This window comes from Pyxicephalus adspersus, chromosome 5, assembly GCF_032062135.1.
Source record: "Pyxicephalus adspersus chromosome 5, UCB_Pads_2.0, whole genome shotgun sequence".
In the NCBI taxonomy this organism is placed as follows: domain Eukaryota; kingdom Metazoa; phylum Chordata; class Amphibia; order Anura; family Pyxicephalidae; genus Pyxicephalus; species Pyxicephalus adspersus.
Window position 1 is genome coordinate 101,076,935 of NC_092862.1, and position 21,771 is coordinate 101,098,705.

Sequence of the window (21,771 nt, forward strand, 5' to 3'; positions counted from 1 at the left end):
ATTTATAACACTTTTGTAGCATTGCACATACAATTTCATTATTTGTCCAGCAGCTACAGGCAGTTTTTGCAATCATTTTCTGGACTTTGTCTTTTGTCTTGCCTAGATTGCCTAGATTGCGTTTGTCTTGCCTAGGAAATAGAAGAGTAAAGAAGTGGAAACACAACATTTGTTCTACCAAACACTTACAAAGAACTTTTTACTGCTTAATAACTACTTGGCAAGTTTTTAGAAAGCATTCCTACTCAAGTCTATGGAGGCAGTTCAGCAGAAGGCCGACTTGAGATGCTGCAGGAAGCGTCTCAGTGCGGTGACAAAACTGCTGCCACAACTGCACCACTGGTTATTGCTCATTTGTTTCAATGTTAATCAGGGGTCTTGGTGGTGCTGTTTACTTAGACTATCCATCTGAACAAAAAAAAGCATGTAGTTTGTTATTATTTTATAAAACATTATATGTTATTATTTGTTATAAAATTCTCATATTTAAGCAACACTGATGTCTTGTCAGGTACAAAAGTCAACATTCTAATCTAGCAAAAGTAATTCATGTTCAAAGTGATAATGAATATGTTACAAGAAGTACACTGATTAATAAGTGGACCATAAATCTAATTGATGATGTCAAGTGAAAATATGCTTTCTTAATTGTTATGTCAGACAATAAATTGTCTGTTTAGAACATCTGTTCTTTATACTTGCACCAAAGAAAATTTATGAATTTGGAATATTAGAAAATCTAACGGAACATAAGGACAAAGGTGGAAGTGTTAATTAAGTGCAAACTCCTCCATATATATCACAAAAACTGGAGAAAAACAAACATATGCAACACTGCATACACAAACATTTAATAGATTGCCAGACTTTGTTGGTAAAAGATGCTTTGTTGTTTATTTACATTAGTGAAATTATATAAGAATTATTTAACAAGAAATATAAGTATTAAAATAATTGAATGAAAAAAGCCAAAACAGAAAGAAAACAGATGTCCTTTTAGGTGGTGGTAAGTAGAGAAGTGCTCACATACATTGATGGACAGGGAAGTACTTCTTACATAAGGTCAGTAGAGTAATGCTCTGTTGATGATTGGTGGATGACTTCTTACATTAGCCAGGAAAGAAATGTCAACTTACAATGGTGATCTGTGGAGAACCCCTACCCCTTACATTGGTGGTCAGAGTAGAAATACCACTTACATTGGTTGTCAGTGGAGAAGTGGCCAGAGGTAAGTTCCGTATTACAATGATGGTCAATTAGGAAATGCCCTCTTAAAATTTTGGTTAACAAAGAAATGGCCTCCTACATTGGTGGTCAGTGTAGAAGTACCCATTAGTGATCCGAGGAGAAATTTGGCTTACATTGGTGGTCAATAGAAAAAAGCCTCCTTGTATTAATAATTAGAGGAGAAGTGCCCTTTTACATTGATTGTCAATTTAGAAAAACCCTGGTATTTTGGGGTTCACTGGGAATAACCTTAATCCTAAAGACAGATAAAAAAAAGATCATGACTGTCACTGGGTACTTATCTGAGAAACAAGGGGAGAGGCTTCACTAGGAGGTCAATCTGCTTCTGCTTAAGGAGCTACTAGTAACCTATGGAGAAACCCTGTGCTACAAAGATCATAATGGTTGAGAATAACTGCAGTAACAATTTAAAGTACTCATTGATGACTGGTTAACATATTTTTATGTAACAAAAAATATAAACCCATCAAGTATATTTTATAACATAATTGTATTCTTAGAACTTTGAAATATGACTGCTTCTGCTGAAACATTACCCGCGCCAGGTGTAGTTAAAAGAAACCATTCCTGAGAAACCATCTGGCCATTAATAAATTATTTTTCTGCAAATGCAAGTTGCCTGGCTGCAATACCCACCTTCCGGTCTTTATGGTACTTTTCCAGATCTGCATTCTTGTTCCAGGTCAGTGATTCAAAGTATTGACTCCAGTGAGTCATGTTCTCCATTTTTCTCTTAGGAAAGGTTTCATTTGTTGCTTCTGGTTCCAAGATTTGTTAAAAAACATATGTTTTGTAATCAACTTTTATTTTCACTTTGTAGTAAGGGTACCCATCTATTAGGGATACATTCACTTCCTCTAGTCAGTGTCTGGAAGCCAGCTTTTGAATAAAAGTTTGATATCGATTGTAAAAAGCCACTAAAATACTAATTAAAAAGTAAAGACTATCTACATATATTTTTGAATATTCATAACATTGTAAAAAATGGTCCCATCTACGAGTGGCCTACCAATAGTTTGCAAGCAGACCTTGCCATCATGTATTTATGTGACTCATGATAACAGTTTTCTAAGAAGCTGAAATCTAGAGTTATTAGACAGAAGAAAATGACTAATCATTTGAAAGCTGATGAAATGTAAATAATTGGAAGGATTCGTAAGCCCTTCAGAGGCATTCCTGAAGAATTGTATCACAAGCAGTGTCAGACATGTTAGCCTGAAATAAGCAAAATAAAAAAATATTAAAAAAGCATTTTGGAAAATAATCTAGTTGGTAAGTAAAAACAAAAACCTGTGCTATATTTTAGAAATATTGTTTAACTATTGTTGCAATAACACATTTAATTTTAAACTCCAACCAAACAAAAAAAAACATTAAAAATCATTAAGGGGCCTAGTCATAAAACTACAAAACAAGATATTTCTGATGGATTTTAAGGATTTGCTGTGGGGGGCTGTGAATTTGTAAAAACATTTAAAAAAAACTGCCTCCTGGATGTGAAGAATCAAGGAAAGTCAAAACTTTGAAGACCTAGTTATAAGGGAGGTTCATGACTGAGATATGTTTCTGACAAAGACCATCAAAATCATATTTTTGAACTTTTGTAAAAGAGAGAAAACTATTGGGAAGATGAGTTTCACTATAAAAGCATGTATAATCTAAAAGCTGGGAAAAGCAACAAAGGAAAGGCTGTTATGGATTTTATAAAAGAAGAGAACAGTTGGTAACTTTACCCCTTAATTATTAGGCCCTTCAATTTATTTTAAACTACTGCTACAAATTCATGTACAAATTCCTATTATAGACTGACACATTATATTCCTATATAGGACAGGCAAATCCTATTTATGCTTTACACGCTGTTCTTTTTTAACTTAGCAAATAATTCGTAAAGGTTAAGGGGAAAAAAATATTCTAGAAAAATACTGGAGTGTATGAGGCATTGTGCCTAGAGCCAAAGAAACAAGAACAATTTTGTAATTTGACAAAAGACCTTGGGATCTCCTACCAGTTCATTACACTGGTCTCAGCCAAAGTGGTAAAAATCTGTCTGACACCCAGGCTTCCTTAAAATTTCTGCTGGGTAGACCCCATAGTTACCACCAGTGTATTTGTGCATGTTGTGCCTTGAAAAGTACTACCGTGTTTCCCCGATGATAAGGCAGGGCCATCAAATAAGACAGCCCCCCTTTTTAGAGAAAAATGTAAAATAAGGCCCCCCCCGCAAATAAGCCACCCACCGATACCTGCGCTTACCCGAATCGGGTGGTACGGTGGGTGACTCCGTGTGGTTCCTCCGTCTGCCTCCATGGCTGCGTGCCGCGCCTCGTCATGAAGAGGAAGTGACAGGACTGCAGTGCGCGCACGTGACTCCGCCCAAGCAAACACAGGCAGCTTCCCTCATCCCTCCCTAACGGAGACTGCAGGAGTTTGTTCACGGCCAGAACATTCAAAAGTGAGACACAGACAGGTTTCTTTTGCTGTGAGCAATACCACTTACTGTATATAAGCTTTAGAATGGGACATTAAATGGTACAGTATATGATGAATTACAATGGGACATTTAATGGTACGGTATATTATTGATTACAGTAGAAGGGGACAATGAATGAATCAGATTAATCAGAAGGGGACAATGATTGGCACAGATTGATCAGAAGTGGACATGAATGGCACATGAACAATAACTGTGTACTGTAGTCTTCTTCATGGGTAAATAAGGCATCCCCCTGAAAATAAGCCCTAGAGCATATTTTGGCCTTCCCAAAAAAATAAGACAGTGTCTTATCATCGGGGAAACAGGGTAATTTAGTGGTGCTCTCTTCCAGTGTAAAACACAACACATTATGCAGGCTTCTCCAAACTTGCCAACACATCCCTGCTGAAAAGCAGCAGAACAGCCCAGAACAGAACAAGTAAATGATGTGATGGCAGACAAAGCTATCTGTACGGAGGGGGCCCTGGAGAGGAAAGTCTAGGGTGCACAAGAGTATCAATATAGACCTACTTCCTTGGCAAAACTATTTAGACAATATTGTTTTACAATGATCAGCCAACATTTTACAACCACCGGCCTAGTATTGCATAGTTTACCTTTATGCCATTAAATCATTTTGATTTGCCAAGGACTCTACAAGACCTCTGTAGGTGTCCGGTGGTATCCTACACCAAGAATTTAGCAGCAGATTGAGTTGGTCCACCAGGTGAACAATGGACATGGACTCATGCATCCACATCATTCTTCAGAATAGGCCACCTTCTTTTGTTGCTTCATTGTCCAGTTCAAGTGCCCATTGTAAACACACTTGTTGTGGACAGTGGTCAGCATGCGCTTTTTGACTATTCTGAGGCTACACAGCCTTGTATGCAGCAAACTTTGATGCACTGTGTGCTTTACACACCTTCCCCTTGCCTCACGGCTAGCATTATGTTTTTGTGCAACAGTGGAATTGGACTAGATGGACTAGAGGCTACCATTTGACAGGTGCCAATGTAACAAGATAATCAATGTCATTCACATCACCTGTCTGTGGTTTTATTGTTTTGGCTAAGACGTGTAGGGATTAGGTGTAGTATTATTAGAGGAAAATTACTAAGTGATGTAAAGTAAAAGTTAACAGTTTTGATTTGTATGGAATGAATTCATTCTAACATCTGCAGTATAAAATGTCTACGGAGATAAAGCCTGCCAGGTGAGTTGCCTCTAGGCAGCTCCTAAACACCTGAAATTTCACTGGAATTAGGAAGCCAATTTAGATCAATAATAATTATATAGAGGGGGTGAATGGCTTACTTCAACACACAGTACAACCTATACATTAGACTGCGTTTACATTGTGGTGCAAAAATGTGTGTTACAGGAGATGATGTGCTCCAATGTCATTTATTCTAAAAGGCCCTCTAACGCACCCTTTCAGTGCACCTGCAATGCAGTAAACCACAACAAATGGTAATCTACTACCAAGCATTGTGCACCACAATACATAATAGTACATTACCATTTTGTTGAAAAAAGAAGTGCATGCACCTTTTATTGGTGCATTTTACAGTCCATTCTCACACCAACATTGTGAGTCCAGCCTTACAATGTCACATCTGCCCAGTCCAGGCAACAGATAATTATTATTATAGCACAGAACCCTTAAAAGGGCCAAGACACAGCACTAGATTTCCATTAACGCAACCTGCAATGAATAATGGACCCGTGAATATACCTTTTCAAGACACAATATCAAAACCAAAAACAAGTCATAAGGGCAGTAAATCTCCTTTAGCATGAAGGGTCAAAGCAGCAAAAAGGGTCCCTGGGGCACAGCATTTCAAGAGCAGGAAGGTAAGCATATTAGGTCACTGAAACACAGGAGACAGTAAAGCACAAACTGCCAAAGGAAGAGGCTTGGCACTAGTATAGTGACTTGTTTGAATGTAGAGCAACTCACTGCACTGCTATGCTTTTTAGATCTGGATCAACCATGAGATCTGTTTCTTTTTTGGTCATGATTCCAATGTCCCAGGCAAAAGCGCTGCTAGCCGTGTACTAAAGAAGAGTCCTGAATCTGGATCCTGGGAGTACACTGGTTCTGATAAAACATGGCATGCCATATCATCAATTTTTGTAAGTTTCTTCAGTTCTCACTATTTTTTACAGATGGTTTTCTATCAAATGTAAAATGAACCAAGAAAAGCACAAAAAACACAAAAGAGATTGATGAAATAATATTCACTATTTAGCACATTTGTTAAACAAAGGTAGGGCACAATGGATTTTCAGCAAATGCCTTTCATACCTAATGGTGCTCAATCACAAAGCTCACTTTGTATGCCATAAACACAAGCTGAAAAGGTCCTTTATTAGCTTTTCTTCACTTAAAATGAAAAAAATTACTTGTGAAATTAAATTCCCTAAATTATTTGAAATAAATAAAAAAAATGTATTTGGGAAATTGATTTAAAATTGGTAAAAATTGCTAAAACACTGGTGTCTTTACTTCTAATAAAGAATAAAAAAAACAAAAGAAAATAGGAGTTTTGATGTCAACCTTTAAATTATGTGAAAACCTCTATTTTAAAAAGGATGTGTTAGTTATATATTGGTAGCCCTGTCCTATATTTGTTGATTGCACAGAAAGTCTGTAGGCAAATAACAGTGCCACCCAGTGGTCATCACTAGAGGGACAATGGGGTTGAAAATGGCTTTTCACTTAGTAATAGTAAATTTTAAAATTAGTGTTTTTGCTGAGCTGTATAAGCTGAAGCTTTGCTGACTATACCCTTTCAAAAATATGCAAGCAAAAATCAAGTTTACTAGCAGTGGTTAATAAGCAAAATGAAAATGTTCTTGCAAGATAATTAATTTTTCTAAATGATCAGCCTGAACTCCTTTAGAAATTCAACTCTAAAAATAGAATATAAAGGAATGTATAATGTTCACAGTGCCCTGTAGGATGAAAATAGATTGAAGTCATTTCCCCAGAATGATGGGTAATGAGACCTACACCTCTCCTCTTCAAAGTTGCTTTATTGCAGGTACCCACCGGGTGATAGTGCTCATGCACAGCTATACTCCCCTCTTCTTCACTAAAGAGGGAATGGTCAGCTATGTTAAACTTACAATAGTTAGGCAGGTCCAGCTGCATCAATCGATCCTGTGTGACTTCCTGCGGCTGGCACCTTGCTGGACCCTCAGTCACTCACACCACAGCGCTAAAGTAATTTTAGTACTGCGGTTCCCCTGGCATAAAAAGGCACACCGCCAATGTGAATTTAGCCTTACTTGCATTTAATATTCATATTGCGTAAAACTAAACTTCAGGCTGAAAAAAAAATATTTAGGTGTGTTCTTTAAATAAAAACATCAAGCTGCGTCTGTATGTATCTGAATTTGACTTGGTATTAGCCTTTTGTAATCTTCTATATAGCAAAGTTCAAAATCAGAAAGCAAGAAGCAGCACAAAGAGCCAGTCGGTGGCCATATGCTAATTAGGACCTTGATGAGGGTGAGGAGACACACCAGCTCATCAGTCTGCTGATTCTCCTTTGCTGTCCAATCACAGGCTAGGGTTAGGGACAAGACCTACTTGTCCCTAACCCAAACAGCCAAACAGCCCTCATATATGTATCTCATGTGTGTATTTAGTGGTTTGAGTGAAGATTTTAGGCCACTATACCATTAAAAAGACCCCTACATTTACAGATTATCCTGAAGAGTATGCTTTTCTTTCAGGCCTTATCTGTTGATAAGTGGCACGGGTATTAGTTGAAGTTGACCAATACATCCTATAAATACCAGCTCTGGCAATATTTATTTGGACACAGTTGTTCAAGGATCAGAATAGTACATATGTACCTCTAACAGTAACACATTTTTAACTGCGTTATTGTCTGATAAAAATGCACTGTTCCAGACTATGAACATTAAATTCTTTTTTTACTCTTAATGCTGGATCCCAATTGGACTTTAGTACCTACCGGTATTATTGAAGTATTATTGTGATCTTTGAAATTTAATTACTCCACTGTAAAACAACTACGGAGATCAGTAAGGTTTTTTTTTTAAAAGGTCTTTTACAAATTACAAAGAGTATTAAAGTTCTTTAATATTCATCGCCCAGGCACTAATACACTTTTAAAAGTACATGCTTGGAGATCATTAAAGATACAAAAAATATTGATCACATATGTGGAAAACTGTAAATAGGGAATAATATTGTTGTTATAACTGTGCATCATTAACATACCCAGCAGCTTGGCAGCCTGTTTTGTGCTTTTTGCTGCCTATTTTTCCACTCATAGCATGATTTCTTAATGGTTTCTGGGGGAAACCCAGGTGAACACAAGGAGAACATGCAATAGAAAAAAAGCTCTTTTACTGTTTGTAGGTATATGTGTGTATATAGATGATTGTCTGGGGTGTCAGAGCCATTTGGGGGGCACTGCAGTATATTACCATCCATCTTACAGTAGAGGCTTTCCTTGGTTTTGGGCTGCTGCAGACAGCGAGGGACAGAGCCACCAAAAACAAGAACCAATGAGCCATCAGCACTCTCCTGTTTACCTGTCCAAAAGGAAGCTTTCTGCTGGTAATTCATAGTATAGCATAGCATGGAATGGTATAGTATAGTATTACACTTACCACACAAGCTGGAAACTAGGATACTTATATGTTTAATCCTCAACTGCCTAGATAGGATAGCTGAAATGTTATAAAGTACATTTAAATTAGTGAGTAAAAATTAGGATGAAAATCATCAAGAATAACAGTTTTTTGGGCCCATCCGATACTAAGTTGACAGACCCGAATGTCAGGCATTCTCAATGCCACCTATCAAAGCCTATCCATAATTATTTCACTATCAATATTGTTACAACATGCACCTCGCATTTGTGTGAACTAGTCAAGCAAAGCTATGTTTTATTACAATAGTGTAGATAAACCCTAACAAAGAAATGTGAACTCAAGATATATATACATACAAATACATTCACACGTGTATATATATATACACACACATACACACACACACTTATAGTATGTATAAATATATATATATATATATACACACACATACATATTTACATATTCATATATACACACACAAACACAGTTAATGCCGCTGACAATGCAGTGGTTAAAGATTGCAAAGAGACTCCACACATTCTTTTCTTTTACCTATTATTTGATTTGTACAAAGACACCGCTTTAGAAAAATAAAAACTTTTATGTCTAGTTGCATATCATGACAGGTACTCACAGATTGAGGCATCACAATGTGAAATGATAGGCCTCACTCCTTATATTTCTAGAAGCATCTTTATTTATCAGCAACACTCAAAGCCTCGAGTCCATTAGAGAGTCAGTAGGAAGATGATATTAGTGTGCTCTATTTGCAGGGACAAAATAATAAGCTATCCACAGCTGTAAAATAAACAAGTCAGGATGGGAAAATAATACCTGCCACAACAGTGCGGTCTACTTTATTCCTAAGTACATACGTTTATGGTCATAAAACAGCTGACTGTGGTTTGTTTAATATGTCCTAATGGAAGCATTAAAATAAAGATATCCACATATATGTTCATGGTTTTGTTTTGGGAAATGCTACTGACAAACACAGCGCATCTGTTGGATAGACTATAAGAGCTGAATAATCAAGAACCTCAGTGTTGAAGGGCAGCAATTCTACCACTAAAAAAGCTACACTTGTCACAAACTGATGTATTTTAAATTGGGCATATCATGAAAAAATATATAAACAGCGGTTATCTTCAGTAAAAAATGTATGATTCAGAGATATAGGTATAGGTATATGTAAATCTCAGTATTTCCTGCGGAAAATGAACTGCAATTATCTCTGGATCAAACACTAATCATTTGGACATGTGGTTTCCACCTACACCTATGCTTATTAATATTTCACCATATGCTCAGTTTGAATTGTCCTTTTATGGTGCAAAGATTACATTAAGCAAAAGGTACTTAGACATTATAAGCATACAATGTTCATCCAAGCTTTAGCTATTGCACAGGTGGCCTCCCATTTCACTCTAGAAAACTGTGGTATACAGAGGAGTTCATGGCTGACTCAATGGGCCTGATTTAATAAAGCTTAATTTAATAAAGGCTGGAGAGGATACTCTTTCAATGGTGAACTTGGGTGATCCAGCAAACCTGAAATGGGTTTCTTAAAAGACATTAGCTGTTTGTCAGCAAATCTTTTCAATCCTGGACCAGATCCATTTCAGGTTTGCTGGATCACCCATCTATATTGATGAAAGTGCATCCTCTCAAGCCTTGGAGAGGTTTTAAAAAAAATAAGGCCCAATGACTGCAAGGTACCCCAGGCCCTGTGGCTGCAAAGCAAAGCCCAAATAATCACTCCTCCAATGCTTCACAGTCGGTATGAGGTGTTTGTGCTAATATGGTATGTTTGGTTTTTGCATAACACGGTGCTTTGCATTATAGACAAAAATCTCCACTTTGGTTTTGTTTGACCAAAGGATATTTTATTTAAAAGTCTTGTGGTTTGTTCAGATGCAACTTTGCAAACCTAAACTCTTCTGCCATGTTCTTTAATGACAGAGAAAGTTTTCTTCTGGCAAAGCTTACAAATAAGCCATACCTGTTCAGTCACCTTTTAAATGTCAAAAACGTTAACCTGTTAATAGGCTAACTGAGGCCTGTACAGTCTGTATGAAGCTCTTGATCTTTTTCCAAATTTTCTGAACATTGTATGATCTGACTTTGGGGTGAATTTGCAGTGATGTCGACTCTTAGCAAGATTGGCAAGATTGGTCTTGATAGTTTCCACTCATGAATAATCCTTCTCACTGCAAGGGCTATTGCAAATTTTTAAAAATATTTTTCACATATGATTTATTTATAAAAATCTAAGGATTTACAGAGTAATTTAAGGAGTACGTTGGGTGAATTTTAAACATCAAATAGACCCTAATAAATAAATAGTAGCATTTTTATCAATTACTTAGACTTTATTCTATATTATAAGAAATCAATTTTATTACAATACCCACAGTGGTAAATAAAGTATTTTTTGCTATTATTTGAGTAATGGAAACAACTTTGTTTCGGAGACCATACAAATCCTTGTAGCTTTCTTAGAAGTATTACATTTCTTTGTGTCTTTAATTAAGACAGATCATTTGATCCGTTTCTAGATGACGGTAAGATAAGCTCCTTGCTCTATGTCATAGCTCTGGTTTCAGGGTCCAGCTGCAGAATTAAATAATGACTTTAATGGTATTTGGTGTTTTAGGTTGGCATTTTTCTTCTAAAGATTCAGCTGCAATTGTTAGGCTTGAAAGAAATGATAAAATGTGTTTGCCTAAGTTTATTCTTCCAAAACAAGGTTGTATATCATTATCTAAACACGATGGCCTATGAAAACTTTTTTCCCATGCCATGAGCCTGGATGTTCCTAGTTCTTATGTTCCCAAATCTCAGAATTATATAAATGGTGTTGGTGTCCAGGTTTGTACCCAACTAACACCCAACTCTGCCCTACATGACCCCTTAACCATCACTAAAAATGAGCCTATAATTCCCAACACTTTTATCTTTTAAACTAAGCTCTAACATGTAACTCTCCTAATTCTACACCAGTAATTCTACTCATGGGGCAGATAATTATCACCCAAAACAAATGGTCGTGCTCACCTAGGGTAACAAATTGACATGTGTACAGAGGTCCCCCAATGTCATTCAACAATCTGACTGCTCAGCATTTCAGTGGGGGGGGGCTGCTCACTTGTCCTCCTACTTTCTCTCTCCTTAGAACAGAATGCCACTCTGTGTACAATGCTTGTTTGTTCAGCTGACACTGGAAATTTTCACAAACATTATTTGCAGCAACAATTCTTTAAAGTCCATTGGATGTCTGTACAAGGCTTTAGTTTAACACCTAAAACAAACCTTTACCTTTTAACTCTACCTAGCAGTGAGTAAGTGAGACTTATCACTGCCCCCCCCCCCCCCCCTTCACCCTCCCAATAGTAAACCCATGCAACAATAAATTAAAAAAAATACAAGTGGAGGGAAGGGAAGTAAATTAATATCGATATACTACAGGTTGATAAATAGTTTTTTTACTTGCAGAAAATAAAAATGGTTACTAAATTCTTTAACTGATAACATTAAATTAATACATACAAGTTATTGATCAAGTTAATTGAACCGGACCACTAAAACTGCAAGAGGTAAGTAGGAATTCTTTGAGCAATAAAATGACAGCTGTCACAGACAGAGCAACAAGGGCATACTAGTGGGTAAGTGTGCATACTTATTTGCACCGCCTCTGAGGAACTGCAACAGATTTAGTTCTGCTTTAATTTATAAATAAGAAGTTTATAAGGAACTGGGTCAAATGTTGAACTAGTTTAAATAAACTATATGCACAGTCCACCTTTTGTCTACGTTTACACCAACCAGTGTTGTTCTACTACATAGTTTCCTAAATAATGTAGTTCTTCCATAAATAATACATGGGGAGTTTAAAGGCTTGTGACACAAGTAATTAGCCTTTGATAGGAGATACAGATCTCTATGCTAGAGTTCTGGACGGGGTAGGGAGACCTATATACTGAATATAGCATTCCTCAGCAAACAATTACACTGAACACCAGAGAAGAGAGTTGTATTGTAACGATTTGCAGTCTCACAATGATATGGAAAAAATGGAATTCATCAACCCTAAGTCTTAAACATACACATGCTGTAATCAGCCACTTAATACAGCTGAGCTCTCAGCATTGGAATGTGTTGTAAGATAGCAGTAGGAACAATGACCCTATATCACTCAATTACACAGAAACCACAACTGCAGTGACGCATAGATGTTGGGCAATGTCATAAACTAACTTCAGACAAAAATTACAGCTTTAACATATAAACAGAATATTCACATAAACAGATAAAAAATGTTGTGAATACAAATTGAGATCATAAGGCGGAAGAATGAATTTGCAATCCACATCTTTGTACACTAACTGTATCTACAATACCATTGTGTAATAAATATGTCTATTACCCATGAGTGAACATAAGAAAAATAATAAAATAAGTTATTATTATTATGATAAACCAATTAAAGCTGATAGATGTTTGGTTGATGTGGGATATTGCACATTATTGTCTTCTTATTATTACTGAATAATGCTAATAAATATATTATGGTAGTTGTGTTATGGAATGTATAGCTTTATATAAGGGAAATCCTTTTGGTATAATTTTGTAGGAAATCTATCATCTTTTTCTTACCCCAAAGATCCTGACTATATTATGTTTTAAGTTACATGTTATTCATACTTATATCTTACTGTCTTTTGCTCATGATGGCTAATAGTAACATTATACTTTTGTCCAGTGGCATTGCACTGTTCAATGGCTAGGTTAGAGTGAATCTGATCCTCTTATGGGATGGTATAGCTAATAAGCTATTGTCTCCTCCAAAATACCATGCACTTCAAAGCAGAAACTGCTCACCTGGCTGTTCTATCTGAGCTCGGTTAATGTCACTTTTTCCTCATCTTTCCACAGGTACAGGCTTCCATTTCCATTTGGTCACATAATTCTTTTGATGAGGATATCAATTTCACCTTGCTGTCTCAAAGATAGAGAGATGCCATCCTCTTCAGGAAATTGGATATTTCTTCACTGATTTATGAGCACCAGAACACTGCAGGGCTTGTAGGTTACTGTTATTATCTTGCAGAACACTTGACCTCAAGAGGTTGCTGCACAGGCTCTTTTTTTGTCTTCATGCTGAACAGCGAAGGCAAGGGATAGAAGGCCCTCCAAACATGCACTTATATTTAGAATGTACAGAGCTTCAAAATAAAACCTATCCATACTTCGTTTTGTTAGGAACAAAAGAGAAATGCATATCCAAAAATACATTCAGATCTTAACCACTCTCTCAGTCTAGAGAGCTTTGCAATGCAGTACGGGGTCATCTGGTGCAGAGGTTCCTAATGCAAGTTCTAAAACCTCTTCTGATAGAAGCTTTAAATCCACACTTACACTTGACAATAAAAAGTGACAATATACATGAGCATTCACAGTATGGTTAAGGTTGTAAAGTACTTTCCAAGGTATGCTTTTAGGTGCATGTACACTTCTTGCAAATTGTACTCTCTAGGCCAGTGGTCATCACCTTATGAGGTATGGGTGCCTCCACAATTGCCTCTGACAGCACCAAAGAAATACACATAATATTTAATATATTTATTGCTACTGAAGACTGACTTCAGACAAAAAATACAGTCACAGCCTGCACATATGCAGTCACTGAAGTCAAAGAGACTGAAGACATGCTGTAGGTGACTGTACGACTGGGGACATGATATGTGAGCCTGCTATAGAGTACTGCTATTGCAGCTTTACAATATAAAGCTCTCACTCCCACTACTGACTGCCAGTTGACTGGATTAGTATCCTAGCCAAGGAAGTAGATGATAACCTAGAATAATGTGGGCAGGTGGAAGTATGATAAAGGGAAAAATGAAGGTTGAAAGAGAAACTGTCAGGCAATGTTACCTTTGGAATTATTTTGCATGCATGTATCGTGAAAAAAATATTGGAGCCTAAGTTTACTTTTACAAATGCTGTTTTAAGCAAAATAATAAATATTTTTTTTTTACACTTTTTGAATGTTAGGGAGTCGTCTACATCCACAATGCTGGGAATCCTTTAACAATTTAAATTGTATAGTTAGCCAGCCTATATCAAAATATAGTATTGAAATATAAAATATTTTATGTTCTTCTCATTATTACAGTATCAAACCCCCTCCTTTAACCCCTCTTCTCCATATCCAACCTTTTACGCAATACGAACCCCTCTGAACCTAAGTGTTTAAAAAACCTATACCTTGATACAGTGAGGGAAAGAAGTATTTGATCCCCTGCAGATTTTGTACGTTTGCCCTCTGACAAAGAAATGACCAGTCTATATTTGTAATAGTAGGTTTATTGTAGGTGTGAGAGACAGAATAACAACAAAGGAACCCTCAAAAAACCCAGTGCTAAAAAGTCAGAGTTTGATGTGCATTGTAATAAGTGAAATAAGTATTTCATCTCCTATCAACCAGCAAGATTTTAGGCTCCCAGGTGTGTTCACTGTATGCAGGTAACAAGCTAAGATTAGGAGCAACCTTTGTAGGGAGAGCTCATAACCCAAGCTTGTTACAGTACCTGTATAAAAGTCCACAGAAGCATTCAATCAGATTCCAAACTAGCTACCATGGCCAAAACCAAAGTGCTGTCTAAGGATGTCAGGGACAAGATTGTAGACCTATACAAGGCTGGACTGGACTACAAGACTATCGCCAAGCAGCTTAGTGAGAAGGTAACAACAGTTGGCGCGATAATTCGCAAATGGAAGAAACACAAAATAACTGTCAATCTCCCTCGGTCTGGGGCTCCATGCATAATCTCCCCTCGTGGAGTTGCAATGATCATGAGAACAGTGACAAAGCAGCCCAGAACTACACGGGGGAAACTTGTCAGTAATCTCAGGGCAGCTGGGACCATAGTCACTAAGAAAGCATAAATACAGAAATACACAGATTTTTTTGTACCTGAAAATTCTTAGAAAAAAAATCTTAGTTTGTACAGAGATCACACTACTAGATGGCGCTGTGTCCTCATGTAAAGTGTACAACAAACTGTTGACATCTAAATCATTAGATATTGTACCAAATTTACAATAAGGATCATAATAATGCTCAAAAGATCACTTAGGAGCAAGATACGAGCAACCCATCACAACCAACTCAAAAGAACAAGATACTTCAACCTGTAAAGAGGAGGAAATAATAAAAATGTGAAAATAAACTTTTATCCTTAAATGTTTTAAAAATAACACACAAAGGATATAACTATTCACGCTAAATTTATTGGAATTTCTAATGAATTTGTTCTTGCTATTGGAAAAATAATATTTGTACTATAATTGATTATTCTCCATTTTGTCTTCAGTTACTTCTTCCCAGCACTATAGGAAACTTTTTCTAATGTTAAAATACTTGATTGAGAGAATAAATTCAGCATATTACCTTTATAGGTTATAAAATAGGTGGATAATTTCAACTTATATAATCAATTATATGTTATAATTCAAATTATTTATTATAAAGCTCTTTCTCTCCTATGGTGGTAAATTAGCTAATGGCTGTAAGTCACTTCCAGGTACCTCTATATTATTTCAGAATTTTTTAAAAGCAACATGTGGCCAATACTCCATGGTATTTGATAAAAATAAACCACAAAAAGCAGGGTGGGTGAAAGTTTAGACTGGAAACTTTTTTGTATTACTACTGTTATCCAGAGTAACCTAGCACCCAATTGTATACCTACACTTTGAAAACTAAATGACAAAAGAAGCGGGGCATTGATGGCAGTTTTGATACCGAATAGAATGCTTATTATTTAATAAAGCAACCCACAACCTCCATTATATTGTATGTTTACTTCATTAACGACATAAAAAAAAATTTAATATATATATTTAAAAATAAAATACAACAGGCCTGATTTATTAAAGCTCCCCAACTATCAGGGATAGACCTTGGTAATCCATCAAGGTTTCTGTGTGTTGTTGTGTGTGTTAGTAGACTGTGGTAAATAAGATGAATGATATGTGTTTAGATATAAATTAGTCTATTGCTATGAGTGAGACAGAAAGAACATATAGCACCGAAGCAAAGCATATAACACCTCTGAACAATTATCAATAAGCAATATATAAATTAATAGGAGCCTTGGCTCACTCTATGGTGCCAGGTGGATTACACGGAAACTACTGGGGTTCCACTACAGTAAAATCATAACTATGAAGATTTTGTACGGAAGATTTTGTAATTGCAATTTGTGCTGACTAGAAGAATGAACTGTAAGAGAAAAAGATTTTCCGTACTAAAATGCATTATTCTACATCATTTTATTGTCTTTAGTTTCATCTTTTCAGCTCAATAATAGAGAATCGTTTTTTGATGCTAGAAAAAGGCTAATTGAGAAAATAAAGTCAGCATATTACCTTTATAGATTATAGGATAACCCGCTCATTTCTACTTTATGAAATATAATATAAATTGTTTATTGAATTTCTAATGATTTTTGTTATAAGCCAAAACAGAATGTTTAAATCCTGTAAGATATGCATATTACCATTATTGCAATTATATTCCTATGAGACACAAGTGATTCTAACATTTGCTGAGTAAATATGTCATCATTTATTTATAAAAAAAATATTGGCTTCACTGTGATGAAGCCCTTTAAATACATTTAATGACACACTACTGACAACAGTCACTCAGAAATCAAACTTTTAAATGACGGCATCTAATTGGATGTTATAGGTTTCATCAAACTGCACCCTGCATGGTATTAATGCGGAGGTCTGGAAAAGATGTACTCTTTTGTTTGCACATAAAGAGGGTTCGTTAGTGACCTATATAGTCTTTAGTTAATTATACCCAGGTTCTAGGCAAACAGCTAAAAAATATAAAATATCAATACATACATGGGGACCTTCCAATATATATTTTGCTGACTCCTTTTACATACAGCACAGCCAGAATGTTAACCTCAATTTTCTACCAGAATAAAGCAATACAGCACGGTGGCAAACTTGCCCAATACGCAGATTTGACGACATAAAGAAGTCAAATTTGTTTCTTTTTTATGTTCAAGTAAAGAGTATAAAAATGAATGCACAAAATAAAAATTCTCATCATCAAAAATGTCATCATTTTTAGTCACCGTTTTCCCTTGTCTTCAATTCCTATTCCGGCTATTACCGTGATGGGTAGTTTCATAAACATAGTGAGATACAGAAGGTAGGCAAGAGTTTGGACCAAGTAACAATTCCTAGATAAAGTTAAGCATTACATGATAGAATGCTTCAAGTTCCAACATGCAATTTAACAAAATCGATCAGAGAATGAACTTGGAGTCGAATACTATTAAATTCAAGTAACAGTTTAGCAACCAAATATTCAGTACAGAAACATTTAAAGCACACAGTCTATAAAAGAATGCATGATCGCCCAGAAGTTGAAGACAGCTTAATTTATAGCTAAACTGAACCCTGTGGTTATTAAGAAATAATGTATTCTCAAAAAAAGTATAATGGGGTCTCAGAATTACATGACCTTTATGAAAGAACTCAATCTGTCATGTTGCGCTCTTATATGGTTGTGAAACTGCGCTGTGAACTGTCTATAGCTTTTATTCACAATAGGGGATATATTATCTACATTATTTCACCTTTCCATGGCATCACAGAAATATATAAAAATCTATTCTATTATTGGCCTATTTTAGAAAATGTATTTCTTATGTCAGAAAGTAAAACTGGAATAATAGATAACATTTGGAGAAATTGAAACTGTAGGACTCATTGCACATACCAGCCAATCAGAATGTAACAGTTGTACAAGTTCTAAGTTTTAAAAAAGGAAAGTATCTTCAAGGCTCATTTACACTATCATGGTGTGATAACACAAATGCTATGACTGTTAGCACAATGTCACATATTCTGAATCCCCCCCAACATGACCTGACCCAGGAACAACGTTACTGTGCAGTGTGTTGAGGTGCACTGCCAATAATGCTACATGCACCCTAAATGGCCTGACTTGGTAATGTGTGGTATAATGAATATCATATGTATGGATTAAAGCACTTTAATAGTGTAAATTGACTCTTAATATCTCATGGCTGCTGTGCAGTGCAAAAGTTAACATAACATGGCTGTCTCTTGAAGTAGACAGTCTAAAATGGGGGTTTTCTTTGTATAGTCCGGCTTGAAACTTTCGGCAAACTACTTTACTGTACCTCCTTTATCAAAAACCTTTAACAATTTTTGCACTATTACATAAATTAGGCAACCACGGCAAAACAACATAATACATAAAAATATATCTTAGCCTGTCTCAATTTACCTTTATAGTGTCAACAACAGCAGTCCCTTGTAAACTTACTTGTAAAGTTGCTGCCAAACATTGTTTTTCCACAGAACATGATGTTCTAGCTTCCCCAAGATTTTATTCTTCCCCAAGAGTAACAAAAATACTGAATGCAGAGTCCTTGTCTATGTCAAGCAGTTGTAGCTGTGAAATACAGGTAGCCTGGGGTAGTTACATACGAGGTAGGGACTATAAGTTTGTTCTTAAGTTGAATTTGTATGTAAGTCGGAACATAGACATTGTTTTAATAAATGCAATTAGGACAGATGTTTGTCACATAATATTAGGCAGCATGGTGTCAGTTACTGTAAAAAATACTCACTGTGAGTTAATCACAAAGCAAAAAAAAAAAAAAATCCTTATAGAGCCCAGACATTCATTACCTTCTGGAGCAAGCTGTGCTTTGATAGGCAAAAAGAAACAACTGCAGAGTTTGTCTTGGTCATTAAAGAATTACAAGAAAGAAAGAGCTCACCCCCCTAAGATCACCCACAACCTCAGCTGTGTTTAGCAAAAGATTTCTTCTGCAAGTCATGCAAACTGCCCCCTTTCCCCTCCAAGCCTCCATTCTGCACACAGCAAGCAGGGAAGCCCCATTCGTATATAGGAGGCGTCCATATGCCGGATGTCCTTAACCCGGGGGCTACCTGTACACATAACTCCTCTTGATTACTTTGCTTTTGCAGGTACACACATCCAAACTTTCCCATCCAAGCCGTCATTCTCAGTTCATCTGTTACACAATACATATATTGTTTACTCATTAGCGTGGTTTCAAATGAGCAATCTTCAAACATTTTAACCTTTTCTGCCTATTCAAGTTTAGCTGTGTAGTCACATCTTATTTTGTAAGTTACTTTTAGATAGCAGATAAAGGAAATATAACGTCCTTGTAATATTCTGTTCATCAAATAGGAATTTATACGATGAAGGCTTCAAGTACAAGCTTGCGACATGAAACAGGTAATGAAGGATTCTATTGGCTTTCTTGCAACCAAAAGCACAAAAAAAGAATTATATCCCTACTTCTAGCTGAATGTGAATCTGCCATGTTAACATAAAAACACAAACCATGGGCTGTAGAACTGAACATTAACATGCTGATTACATTTGTTATAAACTTATGATGTAGTTTACTAGACACATAACAATGTAATAGCTTCCTCTAGAACCATTATAAAAAAAGTAATCTAGGAATGCCTTTCTAGCAGAGTTCTGTTACTTATAAAAAAAATGCTTTGAAATTTTTCCTATATTTGCTTGTCAGTGCCGAGATTTAACCTTGCTATAGCAAGTACAATATTACCTGTTTTCAAAGCAGTTTCAGAAATTTACTTTTACATGCTTGTTTATTGTAGGGACATTGCAAGAAAGGCAGTGAAATAACTCATTTCAAAAAAAGTACTAGAAGACACACACAAAATCCAGCATAAATAGAAAACACATTGCATATATTACTTGGGGGGGGTAAAATAGCTTAAATAAGGTTAAAAAAAACTAAAAAACATAAAATCATATGGGGACTTACATAATAAACATGTATGAGGGCTATTTGTAGTCTTTACTTTGCTATTTGGCAACAGGAATATTACTTGGAACTGTCTATCCATGCTCACCTTTCCATTTAGACCACTGCCCCTGACCTGGTGGCCGGCGTTGATACTTCTGCCGCCGTGGTAAATAGGGAACACTCCCTGAAGGTAAATCCCTCTCCTCCGCAATGCATACGGAGGAGAGGGATTTCACTTCAGGGGGCGTTCCCTGGTGGTGGGCGGTTCCATTAGGGCGGGGCTCAGAGTCCGGCCTAGTGTGCTCCCGCCCACCCCTGATATAGCCTAGTGGCCATAAAAGTTTGCCCTGATCCAAAGGCTAATTCAGTGCATTCTGAGCCATGATTTTACATTGCATTTTTTAATGTTTACTTTTTGGAACCAACCATAAGGTGTTCATTTTGAAATACCTGCAAATACACAATGTATAACTATAAATAACGCTAAGTAACTTTGCCTTAAAGATTTATGTTCCAGAAGGTAGCTAAGAAAGAACAAATTATATAAAAACATTTATGATGTTTACTCACCAATCTTTTAATTACTCTCAGCAATAACTTCTGATGCTTTGGTTCTCTTCTCATCAGCAGAACTTGAGCAAAGCTTTCCATGTTATCTGTGGTCATACTGTCCTGGCTGTCTACACCATACAACTGGGCCATCAGTGACAAGCACTGGGATGTATTTTCAAAGATTTCCAAATCTTCTGAGGGCAGCTAATAGAATAAAAAATCAGTCAAAATAACAAAAAATACATTCACAAATACATATATAAGTATGTATATTATTTGTAATATTATATCCCCATGGGAGCATATCCTGTCCAGCTGACAGCTGTAAATATTCCTGAACAACTTTATGTAGTAAAGCTCCTACTCTGCAGTTTTCATTCAGGAGATAAAATAATTGTCAGGTTTAATTCCCTAGCATTCACCAAACATAATGTATTAGTATTGGGTGAGATAAGCCTTTAGCGGACAAAGATATCCCAGTTCATTTCTACACTTTAACCTGCAGTTATTCTAGATACAAAACTGACCTTCAACAACACAAAATGTGCAAAGCAATTAGCAGTAATATACAAGGGCAAAATATGCTAAAATATGCTTTTCTGTTGATTTATTGGACCTTTTAGGGTCTCTTACTTCACAACTCACATGGTGAATTATTTCTTTAAAGTTAGAATTAAAACTGTGGTAAATGGCTTTGAGTATTTTCAATATTCTGGGAAATCCAATAGATTTTATGTTTATATAGGCACTGTAGCAATTCTTAGTTGTTTTCTACTTCTGATCATCTATTCCTGGCCCTTTACTGTGCCAGTGATCTTCTAGTGTATTTTTAGTTGCACAAGTACAAAGATTACTCTAATACTTTCATAGCCACTGGACAGCCATGTTAGTAAACCGCCTAACTGTGAAATGCGACCAGTGTGTGTAAATCTGCCTGCACATGAATATAATTCAATATGTATATATATGTAATAT

The 21,771-nt window shown here is 36.1% G+C and overlaps 1 protein-coding gene across 1 annotated transcript in view; it reads right to left on the minus strand.

Moving 5' to 3' along the window:
• ULK4 (unc-51 like kinase 4) overlaps positions 1-21,771 on the minus strand; it is a 309,023-nt gene that overhangs the window by 49,637 nt on the left and 237,615 nt on the right. The window contains exon 35 of the mRNA XM_072412276.1: positions 20,815-21,000. Within this exon, the coding sequence (XP_072268377.1) occupies positions 20,815-21,000 (186 nt within the window). The remainder of the gene's footprint in view (positions 1-20,814; positions 21,001-21,771) is intronic.